The 23,275-nt window shown below is 46.2% G+C and overlaps 1 protein-coding gene across 1 annotated transcript in view; it reads left to right on the top strand.

Moving 5' to 3' along the window:
* Window positions 1–23,275, top strand: part of LOC134934643 (rap guanine nucleotide exchange factor 6-like) — a 349,143-nt gene that overhangs the window by 230,409 nt on the left and 95,459 nt on the right. Inside the window, exons 19-20 of the mRNA XM_063930028.1 lie at window positions 395–583; window positions 11,619–11,841. Of these exons, the coding sequence (XP_063786098.1) occupies window positions 395–583; window positions 11,619–11,841 (412 nt within the window). The remainder of the gene's footprint in view (window positions 1–394; window positions 584–11,618; window positions 11,842–23,275) is intronic.

Raw genomic sequence — 23,275 nt, 5'->3', positions numbered from 1 at the left:
TTCCCAATTTTCTCTTACACTATACTTATCTCTGGTTTTGTTGGCTAGAATTATCGTGCGAATCCCGTTTTTTGCAATTTTGGAATAAGATAGATGTGAAAAACGGGAGCACACATCCCCCAATAAGCCATTTACGGAACGACTTTTGTGCAATACAGTAAGTGCGAAAAATTGATTTGCGATAAAAGTGGTGCATTTTTGCATCTAATAGGGGATACCCTTCATTGACTTTCCCTTTTTCTGTTCCTTTTTATTGCGTTTTTAGTCATTTCTTGTTTATCACCTTTAACAAATGTAATTACAAGTACCATTGCACATATTCTGGTAGGTTGTACTATTGTCCTGTATTTTTCCACGTGTGCAAAATGTTAAAATATTATAATTTTTTTCCTAGTGACCAAAAATTTAAGTGAGAAAAGATGTGCAAAATCCGACATGTCTCCAGTTCTTGTGAGGTCCGCAAGCCAAACAGCAAAATCTCACATACATCAACAAAACAGAATGAGCCAAGTTCTACAAGTTCCTGCAGTAAACTTATATCCCGTTCGCAAAAAAGGACCTACCAAGGAAAATATGCCATGCAGTAAGAATAATCTGAAAATATATTGTACCTGAGAATACAGAGAATATATAATATCTAATGTGCCTAGGACCTAATTCAGACCTGAGCGCAAAAGCAAATTTTTTCTCTAATGGGCAAAACCATGTGCACTGCAGGTGGGGTAGATATAAAATGTGCAGAGAGAGTTAGATTTGGGTGGGGTGTGCTTTTACTGAAATCTAAATTGCAGTGTAAAAATAAAGCAGCCAGTATTTAACATGCACAGAAATAAAATAACTTGCCCAAATCTAACTCTCTGCACATGTTACATCTGCCCCACCTGCAGTGCACATGGTTTTGCCCATTAGAGAACAATGTTGCTGTTGCGATCAGGTCTGAATTAGGCCCCTCGTTTTTAGCAGTCAGTCATAAAGCATAAATTATTAAAATATATCTAGAAAATGATTGTACTTTGAACTAAATGTTTGATGTGTATGTAACCAAGTGTAAAAAAATATATATATATTTCCCTTGACTAGCAAAAAAGATAGATTTTTCTATAGCTGCATTTAAAATATTTTTCTGTAACATTTAACACAAATATATTACCTAGGCAGATAGGCAGTGCTCATCTTCCCATCGTTAGTGGCTCATTGGCAAACGTGCGGGGTGGGGGTGGGGGTTCCAGATGCCCAGAAACCTCCCTTCCCCACAGCCTGGCCAGCGGCCACTTCCTGCATTACAAAGGGCAGAATAGAGCTACTGCACATGCCCAGTGGAAGCAGATTTTTCTTCCAAGTCTGCTGTGTATGTGTCTGTGGATCTGAGTGCTCAATCATCGCACCAGAGAGAGAATCTGGTCAGTGGCTTACCATGATCATTGGGCCTGCATATGTCTCACGTACTCAGCGGTGTAAGTGTGCGGGTACGGGTGGGTACGGCGTACCCTTAAGAATTTTGCCGTGGGTACGCCGTACCCACACCGACGGGCCGCCGCTCCCCGTCCCTCTCTCCCTCCCTCTGCTGCTCCCCGCCGCACCACCGCTGATGTGAGGGGAGGAGAGCACAGCCGGCGCCTGTCCTGCCCCTCAGTGTCTTCATTCAATTCAGTGCCGCCCGTGAGCCAATCAGAGCTCGCGGACTGGCAGCCAAGGCTGCCGGACCGCAAGCTTTGATTGGCTCACGGATCGACGCTGAATTGAACTGAGCCACCCGCACCCACCGGAGACTGAGGGGAAGGAGAGGCGCAGGCTGCGCTCTCCTCCCCTCACACAGACACACACAGGAGAGCAGCAGCAGCATCGGGGAGCAGGAGGGAGGGGGGCTTCATGTATACCTGGCACTGGGGGCATATCTGGCACTGGGGGGACATGTGTACCTGGCCCTGGGGGGCATATCTGGCACTGGGGGACATGTGTACCTGGCCCTGGGGGGCATATCTGGCACTGGGGGACATGTGTATCTGGCACTGGGGGGCATAGCTGACACTGGGGGGACATGTGTACTTGGCACTGGGGGCATATCTGGTACTGGGGGCATATCTCGCACTGGGGGATATCTGGCACTGGGGGAAATGTGTATCTGGCACTGGGGGCATATCTGGCACTGCGGGGACATGTGTATCTGGCACTGGGGGCATATCTGGCACTGCAGGGACATGTGTATCTGTCACTGTGGCCATATCTGGCACTGCGGGGACATGTGTATCTGGCACTGGGGGCATATCTGGCACTGGGGGGACATGTGTATCTGGCACTGTGGCCATATCTGGCACTGCGGGGACATGTGTATCTGGCACTGGGGGCATATCTGGCACTGCAGGGACATGTGTATCTGTCACTGTGGCCATATCTGGCACCCTGGTGACATGTGTATCTGGCACTGGGGGCATATCTGGCACTGGGGGGGACATGTGTATCTGGCACTGTGGCCATATCTGGCACTGCGGGGACATGTGTATCTGGCACTGGGGGCATAGCTGACACTGAGGGCATATCTGGCACTGGGGGGACATGTGTATCTGACACTGGGGGCATATCTGGCACTGTGGGGGCATTTCTGTATCTGGCACTGGGGGGCAATGTATATCTGACACAGTGGGGGCATTTGTGTATTTGGCACAGTGGGGGCATTTGTGTATCTGGCACAGTGAGGCAATGTGTATCTGGCACTGTGGGGCAATATATATCTGGCACTGTGGGGCAATATATATCTGGCACTGTGGGGCAATATATATCTGGCACTGTGGGGCAACGTGTATCTGGCACTATTGGGGTCATATGTGTATCTGCCCCTCCCCCATATGTGTATCATGCCCCCATTTTCATTAACCACGCCCCATGTGGCATTTGGTCACACCCATTTTTGGCGCGCGCACACAGTACCCGTAAGACATTTTTTCTACTTGCAACACTGCACGTACTGTATTACATACACTGCGCTTTGTTTGGGGCAGATTAAAGCTTGTTAAATGCTAATTATGAATCCTTCATAGGCTCGTGACTATTACTCTAAAATCAAAATTTTGGAAATCCCCATTCAGAAATCCTGCGTTTGCCCCTGTGGCTGGCAGAAGAAAGAACAGGCTTTCTGCCAGCCGGGTGCAGCATCATATAAAGAGAAGAAACTCATTGGCACAATGTACTAGACTCTGGAACTGTGCCAGAGTTTACTGTGCATGTGTAGGTCTCCTAGACAATGGCAATACAGCCATTTTCCTGGCAATTTTTCTTCTGTGCATGCACAAATTACTGGCAAAATGGCTGCAGCGCCATTTCCTGGTGATTTGTGCAGAGCTGCCGATGCAGGACTCCACAGATGTTAAATACTGATGGGCCAAGTGGTTCTTAACTGTTATTAAATTGTATGTGTCTATGTTACTGAAGAATATGTGTGCAGTGTGCACCACACACCCTGCAGCGTGGCATGGCTGCCTGTGTTAGATGTAGCCTGGCTAGTGCAGCGGCCGTGGATGAACAGCCGTGCAGGTGCTAACCATGGCTAGCGCCCACAGTGCATATGCGCTGTGTGCCAGGTACCGCTAGAACACTGCTAGTTATGGCCCTGGCTTGACCAGCCCATCAGGCTATCAGCCCTTTTGGTATTTACCAGAAGTGCCAGATGGCCAGTCTGTCGCTGCTCTATAGTTCTAAGCAATATCATGATTGTTATTGCATGGCTACTCCTTTTGGAGATTAAAAAGGTTGTTGAATTTTCTCCATTTGAATATGGTTTTTCTGACAGTGGATTGTGGAGTCTAAAGAAATAATTTTCTAGCCTAATGGGCATCAACAACTCTTTTTCTAAGTTCCTGAGAATTGAGGCATGCATACCCAAACCTGTATGGTGAAGACTCCAGTTAAGGTTTCTTTATGGACAAAAACTGGATATACACCTGGCCAACAGATCAGCCAAACGAACTGTACTTATTATTGAATAGCACATAAACAAGGGTAAAATTAGAAATTAAATAGAAAACTATCAAAACTCTGTATGGCAGATTTAATTATAGTATTAGATGGATGTACAGTTGTGACTGTGATTGGCAGTTTATCATGCAATACTGGAGGCTATAAGAACTAATACTGATTGGCCAGCATGTGCTGCATACAATTGGTCCACAGTGATGAAGACAATGAACATGATGACCAGCAGCTGGAGTCCTCCCCAAGACAACCAATCCCTTGTGTAAACCAAAGATTAATCCAATTCTGGGTCATTCCATGGCCCTCATTCCGAGTTGTTCGCTCGGTATTTTTGATCGCATCGCAGTGAAAATCCGCTTAGTACGCATGCGCAATGTTCGCACTGCGACTGCGCCAAGTAACTTTACTATGAAGAAAGTATTTTTACTCACGGCTTTTTCTTCGCTCCGGCGATCGTAATGTGATTGACAGGAAATGGGTGTTACTGGGCGGAAACACGGCGTTTCAGGGGCGTGTGGATGAAAACGCTACCGTTTCCGGAAAAAACGCAGGAGTGGCCGGAGAAACGGTGGGAGTGCCTGGTCAAACGCTGGGTGTGTTTGTGACGTCAACCAGGAACGACAAGCACTGAAATGATCGCACAGGCAGAGTAAGTCTGGAGCTACTCTGAAACTGCTAAGTAGTTAGTAATCGCATTATTGCGAATACATCGGTCGCAATTTTAAGAAGCTAAGATTCACTCCCAGTAGGCGGCGGCTTAGCGTGTGTAACTCTGCTAAATTCGCCTTGCGACCGATCAACTCGGAATGAGGGCCCATATTTTTTCATCTTCTGTTTCCAATAAGTAATATATGTATGAATGGCTCTGAGTAGAGGAAGGATTCTTTATACCTAAGCTCACCTTGACCAGGTGTATTAAGGTCCTTGAAAGGTATCTTTATCCTCAAGGTTAAAGTTCAAGTTGTCAGAGTTTTTTCTAAGTCCCTCAAAAGTAAGAGACAAGAGTGGCTCCATATAGTGTTTAAAAGTTATTGACAAACATTTATTTATGACATACAGAAATCTGCACATCTGTACATTAAAGTTCTGCAATTGAAATCCATCACAATATAGTAAATTTACTGCGTAGCGCAGGTGACCTTTTGATAAAGGCACACTTTAGGCATGAGGGTATTAGGTGGAAAATCCTGGGTATACGACCTCTTTCCTCTGATGTGTAATCTCTAGGGTCCCCTGGGGTAGCAGCAGGCTATCTCCTCAACCAACGCGTTTCGGTCAAAGTCCTTTTTCAAGGTACACTTGAATTTAGCTTCCCTATCGGAAATGCAATAGGAAATAAATATACATACTGTAAGGCTAACAGAACAAATAGGCTGAGCGCTCGGTGAATGGTAGTGTAAACGATTGTCAGCAGCAGCTGGAAAAGGGAAAAGCCAATCCCTAGGAAATACAATGTGAACAACAAAAACCAGGTTGCGCTTGACAATCAAAAAAATATGAATATTTATTGTAATAAAAGTATTTACAACAATTCTCCCGGGAGTATGATAAAAACAATTCAATATGACATAATAATCTGCTCAAATAGAATACCCCTGAGCTTTGATAATTAATTAATTAAAAGGTACTTTCTATGCAAAGAATGCCTAATGCTGTTTGATGCGAACTACAAATGGTTAAAAAAAGGAATTTGTAACATTGATGGTGAACTAAAAAATGAACTGCAGATCTGTATACAGAAAAATTAAACTCACTTAATCCGTGAAAACAAAGTCCCAAGAAAAGTCTTACATCTGTAGCAGCACGTGACAGTTTCAATGATCTTTAAATGATGTAGAATCTTAAATGAATAAACAATGTCCGAGTGATGTAGAAATAAACTGTGCAGATATACAATTACCCACTGTGATGATGGCAGCAGAGAGAGCCCGGAGTGATGTTGTCTCGGTCAGCCGCTATGCCCCTGCATGGGGATGGGAGAGCAGGGTCCGCACTGAGCCGCCGGGCCAAGATGGAATGCAGCCCTGCACACTGGCGGCTGATGCTGGTACTTCCCAGGCGGCTAAGCTGTTACCTGTGCGGCCCGATGCCAGCGGGCTCTCACCAATAGCGACACGACGGGACTCCCACACATTATGACAGGAATCGCAATGCCCGTTATACATTATGCTACACACTGCAATGCCCCTGATACATTATAGCACATACAATGTCTGTGACACAGTATGACACACACCGCAATGACCCTGAGACATTATACCACATACCACAATGATCGTGATATAGTATACAACACACCGTAATGCCTGACACATTATGACACACACCGCAATGTCCATGATACATTATGCCACACACCGTAATGCCCATTACACATTAAGTTCTACAGTAAGGCTAATTACTTTTAAATTACCTGCTCGTTGCCAGGGGTTTCATGCGCTTGGTTCCATGCACGGTGCCAGGGATTTTCATGCTTAGGGTGTCATGCTCGTTGCCAGGGGTTTCATGTACTGGGTGTCATGCACGTTGCTAGGGGGTAGTGCTTGTTGGTAGGGCCGTGCTCCCAGTGCCACATATGCCCCCAGTGCCAGATATTCCCCCACAGTGCCAGGTACATGCCCCCAGTGCCAAATATACCCCCCCCCCAGTGCCAGATATTCCCCCACAGTGCCAGGTATATGCCCCCAGTGCCAGATATTCCGCCACAGTGCCACATATGCCCCCTCAGTGCCTGCTCCCCCCAGTGCCAGATATTCCCCCACAGTGCCAGGTATTTGCCCCCAGTGCCAGATATTCCCCCACAGTGCCACATATGCCCCCTCAGTGCCTGCTCCCCCCAGTGCCAGATATTCCCCCACAGTGCCAGGTATATGCCCCCAGTGCCAGATATTCCCCCGCAGTGCCAGGTATATGCCCCCAGTGCCAGATATTCCCCACCAGTGTCACATAAGCACCCTCAGTGCCTGCTCCCCCCAGTGCCAGATATTGCCCCACAGTGCCAGGTATATGCCCCCAGTGCCAGGTATATGCCCCCACAGTGCCGCCAGGTACATGCCCTCAGTGCCAGATATTCCCCCACAGTGCCTGCTCCCCTATTCTCTCCCCCCCCCCCCCCCGCTCCTTTGTGTTGGTGGGACACGGAGCGCACAGCGCGCGCCTCACCCGTGTCCTTCCTGGCTCTCCTGCGGGTCTAATAAAGGAAGTGACGGTTCGTGAGCCAATCAGAGCTCACGAACGGCACTTCCTTTATTACACCGGCCGGAGAGCCAGGAGGGACACTGGAGAGGCGCGCACGGTGCCCTCCGTGTCCCTCCAACACAGCAGCGGAGGGAAGGAGACCGCAGATTGACATGCGGACGCTCGTCCACATGTCAATCTGTTCTAAGTCAGTGGCGCCCCTCGCCCCCAAGCCACCGCGAGGACTGCGGGGGCAGTAGTTACGCCACTGGTGCTGCTACAGATGTAAGACTTTTCTTGGGACTTTGTTTTCACGGATTAAGTGAGTTTAATTTTTCTGTATACAGATCTGCAGTTCATTTTTTAGTTCACCATCAATGTTACAAATTCCTTTTTTTAACCATTTGTAGTTCGCATCAAACAGCATTAGGCATTCTTTGCATAGAAAGTACCTTTTAATTAATTAATTATCAAAGCTCAGGGGTATTCTATTTGAGCAGATTATTATGTCATATTGAATTGTTTTTATCATACTCCCGGGAGAATTGTTGTAAATACTTTTATTACAATAAATATTCATATTTTTTTGATTGTCAAGCGCAACCTGGTTTTTGTTGTTCATACTGTAAGGCTGAATTACATTCAGTAATTAATGTATGAAGAACAATAACGTATAAACATTATCATAAATATAAGTTTTGAAACAACAGGTATATAATTAACACAATCTAGTCGCATTCTAAAAAAATAAGTTCTGTCTTTACTTATACTGTCTATTTGTATTTAAAAAATTTTGATTGTTATAATTACTTGTCAGTTGTCACCTTATATTAAACGAGGAATATCAAATAAAGTAAAACACACAATCAGACAGAAGCTTTTAAAACACAGACAAGGAGGGGTCTGAGTACTCTTTCCCCATGGTGCACATTCTGCTCTCTACTAAATATTTTATCACTCATGTTCCCATCTTTTGAAGTACATGGAATCCGTACATTCAAACCATTCTCTCAGTATGTTACTATCCATTGTCCCCCTGATCCCCCAACAATGTCTTGAACATTTCTCTTGTTTGTTAATTAAGTTTCATCTTTTGACAATCCCACTATTTTCTTGAGTGATTTCAACATCTCCACATTGATACATTCTCCTTGTACCTCCAAACTTCTTTCTCTACCCTCCTCTCAGCCTCTCCCAGTGGACTTAGGGGGAGATGTATGATGCTGTGTTATGGGGTTGCGCACAAAATGTGCTGCAGATACTGCTTCTCCCTATGTATTATTGTAGTGTTGTGTGCAAATTGATGGGGGTCCATGACATTATCAGCACTCCTATCGTCAAGTTATGGCTCCAATATGCCAGCAACTGTAGAAACGGTCAGTGGCACTGACCATTCCGACAGCTGCAGCTGTAGTTGCCGCACACACAGCATTGTTCCTGGCAGTCAACTCCAACAGCCAGCGATTGTGCAAAAAAAAAACGTTTTCACCTCAAAAAGACGTTGGTGCAACTGGGGGATTTCTGAGCAGCACATGGGCATAATCTGTACAAGCACCAGTCCCTGACAGCAGAGGGAGAGTGCACTTCACCAAAGAGGTGAGTTAACACTCTCCCTCTTCGGCAATTACTTTTCTATTAAGTTTGGATGGTAAATGACCCTGATTCACCACAATAATTGGTGAAGCATGGCAGGAAACTTAATAATCGTTAAAACAAATTAATTAATCTCCCCCCTGTCCTGTACTAGTCAGAATGGACACTTCTTTTATCTTGTTTCCACTAGACTAAGCTCAGTTTCTGATTTATTCAACTCGCGTTCTCTCTATCGGATCATCACCTTATGCAGACGCCCTTACTTTTATCTCCCTGCTGTTGAACTCTACCAAGTGTTTCCATGCTTGCAGAATAGGTGTTCTCCTGTCCTTTGTTCAACACATCAAATCTGTATCTACAGTAGATCTTGTTACATACAATCTAAGAAACATTTTTAGAAACGCATAAATCTCACAAGACAATGCAAAAACTTTAATTGATACTCATAATTGCAATTTGTCCCTTACTAGTGTTCCTAACCACACACACTAATTCAGGTGTGGTTGGAGTAGCTATCGCTGCTAATTTCATGAAAGCAGCAGTGATAACACTAACATGGTAATGCAGTAGAAAGTGTCACGCCTCCTGCTTGCATTAGTGATCCGAGGTGCATCCTAGGTCGCAACATTGGGACATCTACGACATCTAAGACACCATCAGCCCGCTGCATTACCCATTGGGTCATGCAAGCCAGCCGCCACAGATGTAACAAAGAGACCAGGAAATCTCCGCCCTCTGACAGAGATCCTGGCCTCGTCACTCCCCCACAGCAGTGGCAACATGCTTCCTTTTAGGGATACTGATGCTGTTCCTTCCCCCCACTCCACCCCCAAATGGCAGCAGACTGTCATTCACTGCCGATCTGTGTCCGACATTGCAGACCCATACTGCTCTTGTTTGGTACTTTTTAACCTGAATTAAACACTCAGGGGCGCTGAGAGGAGAGATCCACACTCAGGGGCACTGAGAGGGGAGTGAGGCGGGTATAAAATACTCAGCCGACCTGTATGAGGGCCCCAGCAGTGGTCCAGTTCAGCCTATGAGGAGGAGCAATGCCACCGTATTGCTCATGTCAGCTTTGGGACACACTGAAAGTCTTAGTGGTCCTGTCCACACTTTTTATTGCTTTTACTCCTTATTTTTTCAGGCTGCTGCACTGTTGAATGCCCTTGTCACACAACAAGACCTTCAAAATGCAAATGTTACCTAACTACCTTGAGCAAGTATAGCAAATTCCCAAACTGATTTCCTAACCTCCAGAGGCTACTCTATATCATAACCGCTCTTCTATACAAAATTTACACATGTACTCTTTCTGTGGGGTAAATCCAATTAGCCACGAAAGGTATGATGTGCCGTTGCTGCGGCATTTCATCTCTGGCAACAGCATCCCATCTCGCACCCTTCACGGGATGGTTTCAGCCTGTATTCGCACAAAACTTCTCAGGCCTCTATGGGGTGGCGAGCATTTTGGGCGACTTCCGCCTGCCGTAAAGTGTGGCCACTGCCGCGATGACTTGCTGCCACGAGATCATCATGGACAATTGGATTGACCACTATGTTCAAACAGTTCTCTGAGCCCTAGACCAATATTGCTGTGTAAATGGATCAATTAGGAGCATATGCACTTTTTACTTTTGCAGTTGGGCTGGACTAAAATGCAGTCTTTCCATTATCCTAATGGTTCAAACTCTTATTATCCTATTGATTGTAAGCTTGCAAGCAAGACCTTCTTACCTCTTTGGTAATACAAAGTCTTAACTATATCACTGTTTCTTACCATTTATTAATTTCATGGGAATATGCTAGTGTTAAATATATTTTAATAACAAAAATAAGTATAAATTACTGACTATTTTAATAAATCAATACTTGTATAGTGCACACCTATAAGGCAATGCTATATTTTCATCTTTGTCCTGGAATAACTTATAATATCCTTACAATCTACAGAACAAAATATAATAATTATGATTTATATCTCCTTCCATTGCACAGTAATTACAGCTATAAATTAGTTAGCTTGCTGTAAGTGTGTGCTTTATTATATTTTGTTTATAAAAGTTGGAATAGTTGCATATATGTACTCAGTGATGGCTGATATAGCATACCATCATATCTAAATGTACTGCCTAAGGGTGCATACACACGGTGAGATTCGGACTTATCCGATTCTCACCGTGCGACAGGGGGCCGGGTCGGCACTTAGCCAGTATCGCAAGCACATAATGAGTGTGCTTGCGATGCTGGCTATGTGCGATGTCAATCCTGACTATCTCTTCTATAGAGATAGCCAGGATTGACTTGCCTGCACAGCCTATTTTTTCTGCCGATGCCGACCGCGCGGGGCCGCGCATCGGCATCGGATCGGGATCGCAAGGTGACTGTCACCTTGCGATCTGCACTATCTTTTCTTCCGATTCTGACTATATAGTCAGAATCGGAAGAAAATATCTTACCGTGTGTACACACCTTAAGTTTTCCAAACCCTGCCATTACAGTCCAGGTTTTAAGGATATCCATTCTTGAGCACAGGTGACTAATTTAACCATCTCGACTCAAGCACGGCTATCCTTAAAACCTGCACTGTAATGGAGGAGTTTGGAAAACTCTGGCCTAAATGTAAAACTGAATTTAAGAGCAAATATGCTAAGAATGACATACTGTACATGCAAAATTAATTGTGGTCGTCTTCACAAATAAAAAGAAGTAAAATAGGGGGCATTTATGCTTCCCTTTCTGGTTAACCAGATAGATTTTACATTTTAGATTTTAAATTAATTTTTTAACTTAAGATCATGTAAATATTTCAATATTTTTGCTTGAAAACATATCATAGTTATATATTTTATGTCATGTACGATTGTCTTTTTCTTTTTTAGGTTATGCCCTCCTACCATCAAGTAAAGCTGATAAATTATCCGACTCTAGCCACAGTGAGATCTCATCACAGTCAAGCATAGTCAGCAACAACTCTGTGGATTCCATGTCATTGGCTCTGCAGGATGAAAGGTGTTTGCCTCAAGCGAATGTGGATTCCTTGGTTATATTGGAAAAAAGCATTTCACGCGTACCAGCCACTGAGGATAATCAGCTGTGTAGGAGGTAAAACATTTCAGCTGTTTTTCTTAATTTACTACATTGTTGGAGAAGGAATATAGTAAAGGGCAGATAGCAATGCCAGATTATGGACCACATGGGCCTGGGGCTGAAAATTAAGTGACTGTGCTGTAACTAGTGGAAGTGGAAGTGGCAGTGCCACAGGGGCGTATACACCCCATACACTATCAATCGCAATGTCTCCCTAAATGCGCAAAACTAGAAATATTGCATACATTTTTTACAGCCATGTATAGGTGCTCACGACAGTTGCCCCTGTCCCCACGTGAAACTCACAAAAACATTTTCAGATATACACAAAAAGAGCTAAGGTGCTAAGGCAGAGGTTCCCAAACTGTGTGCCGTGGCTCCCTGGGGTGCCTCGGGACACTTGTAGGGGTGCCCTAGGTTGGTGGTCCAGGACCAATTCAAATTATTCATGGTCAATATAATAGGCAAAACCAGTGCTGGTGGCTGCCAGTCATAAAATATGGGGACAAACAGAAGCAAATCTTGTCCCTCACCATGCAACTGACCCTAAGGATGACATATAAACGCGATCTACTTAATGTAATATTTCTTTCTAAATTTTTCAATAAGAAATTTTTGGACTAGGGGTGCCGTGAAAAAAATTCTGATATTCTAGGGCGCCGTGATTCAAAAAAGTTTGGAAACCACTGTGCTAAGGACAACTTTCTGTGGAGATACAGGTTGAGTCTCCCTTATCCAAAATGCTTGGGACCAGAGGTATTTTGGATATGGGATTTTTCCGTATTTTGGAATAATTGCATACCATAATGAGATATCATGGTGATGGGACCTAAATCTAAGCACAGAATGTATTTACGTTTCATATACACCTTATACACACAGCCTGAAGGTCATTTAATACAATATTTTTAATAACTTTGTGTATTAAACAAAGTTTGTGTACATTGAGCCATCAGAAAACAAAGGTTTCACTATCTCAGTCTCACTCAAAAAAGTCCGTATTTCGGAATATTCCGTATTTCGGAATATTTGGATATGGGATACTCAACCTGTACCAATCTGTAGACTCAAAAAGCTGAAAGATACAGTTTTGAGTTTCTAGATCCAGGGTGTCTTTAAATCTTCCCCACCCACGGTAAAAATGGATCACTCCCTTTCCAATGTCGAGAAGGGTAGATTGTCAGAGTACATCAAACGCAGCAACAATTGTGACACTGATTGAATAGAAGGTCTAGAATGGGATATCCAATGCTGCAAAATTACCACTGTAAGGAAGGGTGTCAATGTTTGTTTGTTTGTTTGTTTATCCAACCAACCACAAATCCCACAGAGGGACACTGTTATGATTCCAGCACTCTGGTCAGAGGAGATCTTATGGCAAGGACCGGAGCACTGGAACGGAATGCTGGGGAAGGGAGCAGGACAGGAAAATAGCCCCTGGCGCCCTAACTCTGTTGTCTCACCCGTGTTGTCAGAAATCCCCTGCGAGACTATGGTTTCTTGAGCCCTTGGCAGCCGCGTTTGAAGGGCGGATTATGTCTGCCCAACTTTGATGCCCCCCGGTCTTAATGAGAGACAAAGGGAAACCCGAGACAGGGTGATAACAAGAAGCCCTCTAACTAAACAACCAGGCCAGGGGCCAAGCAAACTCAAAACTATAATATGTGCGGAGAAACCGCCAAGGAAAAGGACAACCAAAATATCCACTTGTCCAATTCTCCTACCCGGCACCGCCGAGTACCAGAGAGGACTTGTGGAAGCGGAACCCTCCGCAAATGCTCCAAACACAAAATATAAAAGGTAAAGCGGCTGAGCCGCAACACACGGCAGAGCCGCAACTCACGAACACCACTGGATATAAAACGGTGATCAGTCAGGACTCCTGGGACGAGATGGTAACTCCCGAGTACAGGACTTCTGAGGACTGGAATGACCGGATACAGCAGGACTGGAAACAGACTCTCAGCAAACAAAGGCAGCATGCAGGAAGCTATTACCGGCGTCTGTGAGAAGCCCTGGGAGTGTACTTAACAGGGAGTCCTCCAATCAGCTGTTTAGAGGCTGATTGGACTAAATGTCGTGCAGCTGCCTTGCTGCACGGCCAGAGAACAGGTGAACGCATTAAATCCTAAAACCCAGCAACGGGGAACGCGGTCCGCCAGTGGCGTCCCCGTTGCTAGGGTCCGTGCGGCTTAAGCGCGCTCGGCGTCTAGCGTTGCTAGGGAGCCGGCGGCTGTACGTGCACGGCGTCCCTAGTTGCTAGGCGCCGGGTCGCGCGGACAAGCGGACCCCGGCGCCTAACAGTACCCCCCCCCTTGAGGAGGGGTCAAGGAACCCCTAAAGCCAGGTTTCCGAGGAAATTCCCGAAAAAATGCCCTCTTGAGCCTCGGGGCATGAAGATCCTTATCCAGGACCCAAGACCTTTCCTCCGGACCATAGCCTCTCCAGTGAACCAGAAAATAAAGCCGGCCCCGGGACAATTTGGAATCGAGAACCTTCTCCACCAAGAACTCCTGTTGTCCCTGTACATCCACCGGAGATCTACCCTGAGAGATCCTCCGAGGAAATCTACTGGAAGAAACGTATTGTTTCAACAGGGAACAATGAAACGTATTACCTATCCTGAGAGATCTTGGTAAACGTAACCGAAAGGCAACTGGGTTGACTCTTTTAATAATAAGAAATGGCCCAATAAATTTGGGTCCCAATCTAGCCGAGGATTGTTGAAGCCTGATGTTACGAGTCGACAACCATACCCTATCTCCCACCTTAAAAGTGCAAGGACGTCGGAGCCTGTCAGAAAATTTCTTCTCTCGAAAGGCCGCTTTTCTGAGAGCAAGGTGCACTTTTTTCCAAATGGCTCTGAGATGGGAGGTTAAGGTCAGCGAGGAGACTGAGGAATGATGAAAAAAAGAATTAGCTCTGGGGTGAAAACCAAAAACTGAAAAGAATGGAGACTCTTTAGTGGAGGAATGACAAGAATTATTGTAAGCAAACTCCGCCAACGGAAGAAACTCGGACCAATCATTCTGGAGTTTGGCAGAATACAAGCGCAAATACTGTTTCAATGATTGGTTAACTCGCTCGGTTTGCCCGTTGGATTGTGGGTGGTAACCGGATGTTAACGACAATTTCATCTTTAATGAGGCACAAAAACATTTCCAGAATTGTGCGATGAATTGTGGACCCCGATCAGAAACAATATCAGTCGGCAACCCATGAAGTCTGAAAACATGGCGGAGAAACAAAACTGCCAACCCTTGGGCAGAAGGCAATCGGGGGAGAGCAATAAAATGAGCCATCTTGCTAAAACGGTCCACTACCACCCATATGACTCGGAATCCGGCTGAAAGGGGAAGGTCAACCACAAAATCCATGGAAATATGGGACCATGGCCTGAGAGGAACATTTAAGGGCATAAGTTGCCCGATAGGCAAGGAAAGGGGAACCTTATGCTGTGCACAAACCTGACATGAATAAACAAACTCCCTAACGTCTTTAGAAAGACCAGGCCACCATACTGAGCGAGAGACTAACTCCAAAGTCTTAGAGATTCCCGGATGCCCGGAAACTTTGTTATCATTGAATTCCGTTAAAACAGTAGCTCTCAAAAACTCAGGGACGTAAAGACGACCAGCAGGAGTATTTCCAGGAGCTTGGTGTTGAAGCTGTTTTAACTGGGTAAATAAATCTTGTGTGAGGCCTGCCCAGATGACCGAAGATGGAAGTATGGGAGTAACAGGACTGTTATTGTGAACCGGAAGAAAGCTGCGTGACAGGGCATCAGCCTTAGTATTCTTGGAACCAGGCCTGAAAGTGATTATAAATTTGAAACGAGTAAAAAATAAAGCCCAACGTGCCTGCCGGGCATTAAGCCGTTTAGCCGATTCGATGTATTGCAGGTTTTTATGGTCAGTCAATACTGAAATAGTATGTTTTGCTCCCTCCAGCCAATGCCTCCACTCCTCGAAAGCCCACTTTACCGCCAGTAACTCCCGATTACCAACGTCATAGTTGGATTCAGCGGAGGAGAATTTCCTGGACATAAAGGCACAAGGATGTAACTCCAGAGACTCCGGATCCTTTTGAGAAAGGATAGCCCCCACTCCAACCTCCGAGGCATCAACCTCCACAACAAAGGGCAATTCCGGATTGGGATGTCTGAGGACTGGAGCCGAGACAAAGGCTTGTTTCAAGGCCCGGAAGGACAACTCAGCTTCACGCGACCAGTTGGTAGGATCCGCTCCTTTCTTTGTCAGAGCTACAATGGGAGCAACCAGGTCAGAAAAAGAATGAATGAACCTCCTATAATAATTCGCAAACCCTAAAAAGCGCTGAATTGCCTTTAAATTGGTGGGTTGCGCCCAACTAAGGATGGCCTGGAGCTTCTTTGGTTCCATGGAAAATCCCAGAGGGGAAATAATGTACCCTAAAAAAGATACTTCCGTGACATGAAACTCACACTTCTCCAGCTTGGCATATAAATGATTCTCACGTAACTTTTGAAGAACCAGACGCACCTGGGTAACATGTTGTTCCATTGATTCAGAATAAATCAGGATGTCGTCTAAGTAAACGACCACGAATTTCCCTAGGAAGTCACGGAGCACATCGTTAATGAGGTCTTGAAAAACTGCTGGAGCATTAGACAAGCCGAACGGCATCACCAGGTACTCGTAGTGACCCGACTGAGTACTGAAGGCCGTTTTCCACTCATCTCCAGATTTAACTCGGATGAGGTTGTACGCTCCTCTAAGGTCAATTTTAGAAAAAATCACAGCAGAACGTAACTGATCAAAGAGTACAGAAATCAACGGCAAAGGATAGGTGTTTTTAACTGAGATCTTATTCAGGGCTCTAAAATCAATGCAAGGTCTAAGCGAGCCATCCTTTTTCTCCACAAAGAAGAAGCCTGCACTTAAAGGAGATTTTGATGGTCTAATAAATCCTTTCTCAAGGCTCTCCTTTACATAATCATTCATAGCCGCAGTTTCTGGCCCGGATAATGCATATAATCTTCCCTTTGGCAATGCGGCACCAGGAATTAACTCAATAGCACAATCATAAGGCCGATGGGGAGGCAGAATGTCCGCATTGCCTTTGGAGAAAACATCAGCAAACTCCTGGTATTCCACCGGAATGGGTTCTGGAATGATAGCTGCTACTCTGACTGGAAACGTGATACATTCCTTATCACAAAAAGTACCCCACTGTGAAATCTGCCCCGACCGCCAATCAATGGTGGGATTATGAAAGGCCAGCCAAGGGTGACCCAGAACAACTGGAACTGCTGGGCAATGTGTAAGAAAGAACTCGATTTTCTCGGAATGTAGAGCTCCTACTGTAAGTAGTACAGGAGGTGTACGGAGAGAAATAATCCCATTAGACAGCGGACTCCCATCTAAGCCATGCATGGTGACACACCTACCCAAAGGTAACTGAGGAATGCCTAAGGCCTTAGCCCAAGTTAAATCCATAAAGTTTCCTGCAGCTCCAACTGTCAACAAAAGCCGACACAGAAGAACTGAGGCTGCCAAAAGAAACTTTAACTGGGACTAAAAGGGAGTTATTCGAGGAGATAAGCTGCAGACCTAGGTGAACCCCCTCACAATTCACCTGGTCAAAGCGTTTCCCGACTTGTTCGGACAATTACGAGCAAAATGTCCCTTACCCCCACAGTACAGACAAAGACCAGAATTTTGCCTTCTGGCTCTTTCTTCAGGAGACAGCCGGAAGAGACCCATCTGCATGGGCTCCTCTACGTCTTCAGGAATGGAATATACACACGGAGTTGACCTTACAGATGCTCCTTTTTCAGCCCTCCGCTCTCTGAGACGACGATCAATCTTAATAGAAAGCTCCATGAGTTTATCGAGAGTCTCAGGAGCGGGGTACTGAAGGAGACTGTCTTTTAGAGACTCTGATAAGCCGAGGCGAAACTGACTGCGCAGGGCTGGGTCATTCCAGCCACAGTCGTTCGACCAACGGCGAAACTCCGTACAATAAACCTCCGCAGGATTTCTACCCTGTCTGAGAGCGCGCAACTGACTTTCAGCGGACGCCTCTCTATCAGGGTCATCATACAAGAGCCCTAAAGACTCAAAAAAAGCGTCAACTGACAACAATGCCGGATCCTGTGCTCTTAAACCAAATGCCCAGGTCTGAGGACCCCCCTGGAGCAAAGAAATCATAATCCCGACCCGCTGAGATTCAGTACCCGAGGAAGTCGGTCTTAAACGAAAATAAAGTTTACAGGATTCTTTAAAATTAAAAAACTCTTTTCTATCACCAGAAAAACGGTCAGGCAAATGCATCTTTGGTTCAGGGACTACCCTTGGGGAAGCTCGCAAAAGATCTTCCTGCGACTTCACCCGAAGAGAAAGATCCTGAACCATCTGAGTAAGTTCTTGAATCTGGCTGACTAAGAGCTGACCAGGATTTGGCCCTAAACCTGTTGGATTCATGAGGCCGAGAAACTCTCACAAAACTGAATGAGAAAAAATTAAACCCCGTTTAATTGTAAGTTTTGGTATGGCCGGTAATAATGTTATGATTCCAGCACTCTGGTCAGAGGAGATCTTATGGCAAGGACCAGAGCACTGGAACGGAATGCTGGGGAAGGGAGCAGGACAGGAAAATAGCCCCTGGCGCCCTAACTCTGTTGTCTCACCCGTGTTGTCAGAAATCCCCTGCGAGACTATGGTTTCTTGAGCCCTTGGCAGCCGCGTTTGAAGGGCAGATTATGTCTGCCCAACTTCGATGCCCCCCGGTCTTAATGAGAGACAAAGGAAAACCCGAGACAGGGTGATAACAAGAGGCCCTCTAACTAAACAACCAGGCCAGGGGCCAAGCAAACTCAAAACTATAATATGTGCGGAGAAACCGCCAAGGAAAAGGACAACCAAAATATTCACTTGTCCAATTCTCCTACCCGGCACCGCCGAGTACCAGAGAGGACTTGTGGAAGCGGAACCCTCCGCAAATGCTCCAAACACAAAATATAAAAGGTAAAGCGGCTGAGCCGCAACACACGGCAGAGCCGCAACTCACGAACACCACTGGATATAAAACGGTGATCAGTCAGGACTCCAGGGATGAGATGGTAACTCCCGAGTACAGGACTTCTGAGTGTTATGCACACCAGTGCCTGCAGGAAAGTACTGGTGTCAGAATTGTTATGCACTCCAGTGCCTGCAGGAATGTACTGGTGTTTGAACTGTTATGCAAAACAAATGGACTCACAGACAGACTGGGGAATATGACATAACGTACACAGAAGGTGATAGGGTAACAAAATACACACAAAGTGAACAGAGAAGCCCAGAGGCTAAGGAACTGGGTATCTCCCTTGTATTAGAAATGCTCAGATGGGAAAAGCAAGATGTTGTGTTTTAATACGTAGAGAACCCGAAATGCTGTTGCTAAGGGCAACAGCAAAACCCTAAAGGGTTACCAACGGGTGTGGCAGTAAACTCCTTGGTCAGAGATGGAATGATAGACACAAGGAGAGTCTCCACAATCCTAATTCTCACTTGTAGTGCACAGGTTCAGCTTACTGCCACTAAACTGACCCCTGACACCTAGCACAGTGAGACAGGATTAGACAGGCAAGTCTTAGAATACAGCCGCAAACTTGCTAAGTTCACAGAGTAGTAACAGAACCCCAGCAAGCTAAACGACTGACTCCAGTCTTACTGCTAGGTCTGGATTGGCAGAGTGTAATACCAAATCCCCAGGCCTATTTGCAGTAAGCAACAAACAAATACAAAGCTACACAGTACTGGTTAACTTTCAGGAACTGACTAACCAACAAAGATTCAGCAGCATCTGCTTACCCTGAGAAGAGGCCTTATAAAGCAGGTGCTGTCCACGCCCCACTCAGACCTCACAGACTGTGAGCACAAAAACCAGCACCGGATCCCCTGCCGTGCACAGAGCCTATAACCACTGCACAGCAAAAGACCCGAACCGGAGTATCAGCTGCACTCAGGTTACTCCGCTAGCACTTGTCTCCCGGTTGCCATGACGACGTGGCAGCACAGGGCAGGAGACCCTAACAGTACCCTCCCTCTGACGAGGGGTCAAAGAACCCCTACCACCGGGTTTATCGGGGAACTGCGAGAAGAAAGAGCGTATCAGTCTGGGGGCATGAAGATCACAACTGCGCACCCACGACCGCTCCTCCGGGCCATACCCCTTCCAGTGCACCAAAAATGACAGCCGACCCCGAACCACCTTGGAGTCAAGAATCCTTTCAACAACAAACTCCCTCTGGCCACGTATCAGAAGAGGGGAAGGTCTTCCACTGGAAGAAGGATTACTAATCGCCCGTTTTAAAAGGGAACAATGAAATGTTTTATTGATACCCAAAGAACGGGGCAGATCTAACTGAAATGCCACCGGATTGATAACCCTGGTGATCTTATAAGGGCCGATGAACCGGGGGCCTAACTTATGAGATGGCTGTCTCAACTTCAAATTCTTGGTAGACAACCAGACGAAGTCTCCTAATTTGAAGCTGCAGGGTCTTTTCCGCTTATCAAAAACCCTTTTGGTCACTAATGACAGACACAAGGGCTTTCTTCACTTTCCGCCAAATACCTCTAAGGACCGAAACCACAGAGGAACCACCAGGCGTGGAGTCCAGGGGGTCAAAAGAATTGGCCTTAGGATGATGCCCATACACACAAAGGAAGGGAGAGATCCCTGTAGCAGAGTGAGCCGCGTTGTTATAGGCAAACTCCGCCATGGACAGATGAGCAACCCAGTCAGTCTGACACTTGGAGACATAACACCTGAGGAACTGCTCCAAGGACTGGTTCACCCTTTCAGTCTGCCCATTAGACTGCGGATGGTAGCCTGACGACAAGCTGACAGAAATCTGGAGATCGGAACAAAATGCCCTCCAGAATTTGGCCACAAACTGGGATCCGCGGTCAGAGACCACATCAAGTGGCAACCCGTGGAGACGCACAACATGCAGCATAAATAATTCAGACAGGCGTCTGGCCGATGGCAGCCCAACCAGTGGAACGAAGTGCGCCATCTTCGAAAACCTGTCAACGACAACCCAGATGGCTGTCATCCCCGAGGATTTGGGCAAGTCCACCACAAAATCCATTGAAATGTGGGTCCATGGCTTAGATGGGATAGAGAGTGGATGTAATGGGCCAACAGGAACCCCTCTAGGAGTCTTATTTCGGGCACAGATGTCACATGCCCGAACCCACTGATCCACATCCTTAGCCACCGAGGGCCACCACACCGCCCTAGATAGCAACTCCCGAGTTCTGGCAATACCCGGGTGACCTGCCGACTTCTTGGCATGGAATTCCAGGAACACTCGCTGTCTTAACCTAGGAGGCACAAACAAAAGACCTACCGGAAGGTCTAGAGGAGCCTGCTCCTGTGCTCTAAGGACTAATGATAAGAGGTCCTGGGTAATGCCCACTTTAATACATGATGGGGAAACAATGGGCAACGGCTCCTCCGTGGTCTCCTGGATTGGAGCAAAACTCCGCGAGAGCGCATCAGCCTTGATGTTTTTTGACCCAGGGCGATATGTTATCAAAAAATTAAAGCGAGCAAAAAACAAAGCCCATCGTGCCTGCCTGGCATTGAGACGCTTCGCTGACTCTAAATATGCCAGATTCTTATGGTCAGTGAGAATTGAGACCACAAACTTAGCCCCCTCAAGCCAGTGTCTCCACTCCTCGAGTGCATCCTTAATAGCCAACAATTCCCGGTTACCCACGTCATAATTCATCTCGGCAGGCGAAAATTTACGGGAAAAGTAAGCACAGGGATGAAGGCGATTATCAGACACTCCCATCTGAGAAAGCACTGCCCCAATACCCATCTCAGAGGCATCCACCTCCACCACAAAAGGACGCTCTGGATCTGGGTGTCGCAGCACCTTGGCCGAAACAAATGCCCTTTTGAGACGGGCAAAAGCCGCTTTAGCCTCACAAGACCAGTGAGCAACATCCGCCCCTTTCTTAGTGAGTGCCACCAAGGGCGCCACTATAGACGAAAATCCAGCGATAAATCGTCTATAAAAATTCGCAAAGCCCAGGAAACGCTGAAGCGCCTTCAAACTAGTGGGCTGCACCCAATCCAGGACTGCCTGTACCTTGGAACCCTCCATTTGGAAACCTTCTGGGGAGATAATATATCCTAGAAATGCGATTTGCTGAACTTCAAATTCGCACTTCTCCAGCTTCGCCCCAAGCCAGTGGTCTCTGAGTTTCTGGAGGACTAAGCGTACATGCTTCCGATGTTCCTCCAGGGAATGGGAGAAGATTAGGATGTCATCTAAGTATACAACTAAGAATCTATCCAAATATTCCCTGAGCACATCATTCATGAAATCCTGGAAGACTGCCGGGGCATTACAGAGCCCAAAAGGCATCACCAAATATTCATAATGCCCTGAGTGGGTATTAAAGGCAGTCTTCCATTCATCCCCCTCTCTTATTCGGATTAGATTGTACGCACCGCGTAGGTCAATCTTAGAAAAAATGGTGGCAGTACGAAGCTGGTCAAACAAGACCGAAATGAGAGGCAGTGGGTATGAGTTTTTATTCGTGATACGGTTCAATTCCCTGAAGTCGATGCAGGGTCGCAACGAACCGTCCTTTTTACCCACGAAGAAGAACCCCGACCCAACTGGAGACTGTGAAGGTCTGATAAATCCCTTAGCCAGGTTCTCCTGAATGTACTCTGCCATAGCCTGAGTCTCAGGACGTGACAGGGAGTACAACCTGCTCTTGGGAAGCTTAGCATTTGGCAACAAATCAATGGCACAGTCATAGGGGCGATGGGGAGGTAGTACCTCTGCAACTTTTTTGGAGAACACATCCGCAAAATCTGCATAACACCCTGGCAATCCTGGCAAACTTAGCTGCGAGAGCCTGACTGGAAGGCTCAAGCAACTCCTGAAACAATCAGTACCCCAACTAAGAATCTCCCCAGAGACCCAGTCAAATTGAGGATTGTGGGCCCTTAACCAGGGTAACCCCAACACCAATGGGGCAAAAGTACAGACAGTCACATAAAAGGACAATTTTTCAGAGTGTGTGGCTCCAATAAACAAAGAAATCTGGCTAGTGCAAGAGGTAATTTTACCTTGGGATAATGGTTCCCCGTTTAACCCACAAATCTCAATTTCCGATGCCAAGGGTACTAAGGGAACAGAGTGTTTCAGGGCGAATTGGCGGTCCATAAAAACCCCGTCGGCCCCACTGTCCACAAAGGCCTCAGTCTTGACAGTTTGACCGAGGATCTTCAAGGTCACCGGAATGATAAAAGTCTTCTTGGGAAATTCTGACTTCTGGCCTGACAGGATATTTCCCATCACCCTCAGGCCCTGAAGTTTTCTGGCTTTTCTGGGCATGATACTACCACATGACCTTTATTCCCACAGTACAAACACAACCCCTGCTGTCTC

This window comes from Pseudophryne corroboree, chromosome 6 (assembly GCF_028390025.1).
Source record: "Pseudophryne corroboree isolate aPseCor3 chromosome 6, aPseCor3.hap2, whole genome shotgun sequence".
NCBI classification, from domain to species: domain Eukaryota; kingdom Metazoa; phylum Chordata; class Amphibia; order Anura; family Myobatrachidae; genus Pseudophryne; species Pseudophryne corroboree.
This window is presented reverse-complemented; position numbering and strand designations above follow the sequence as displayed.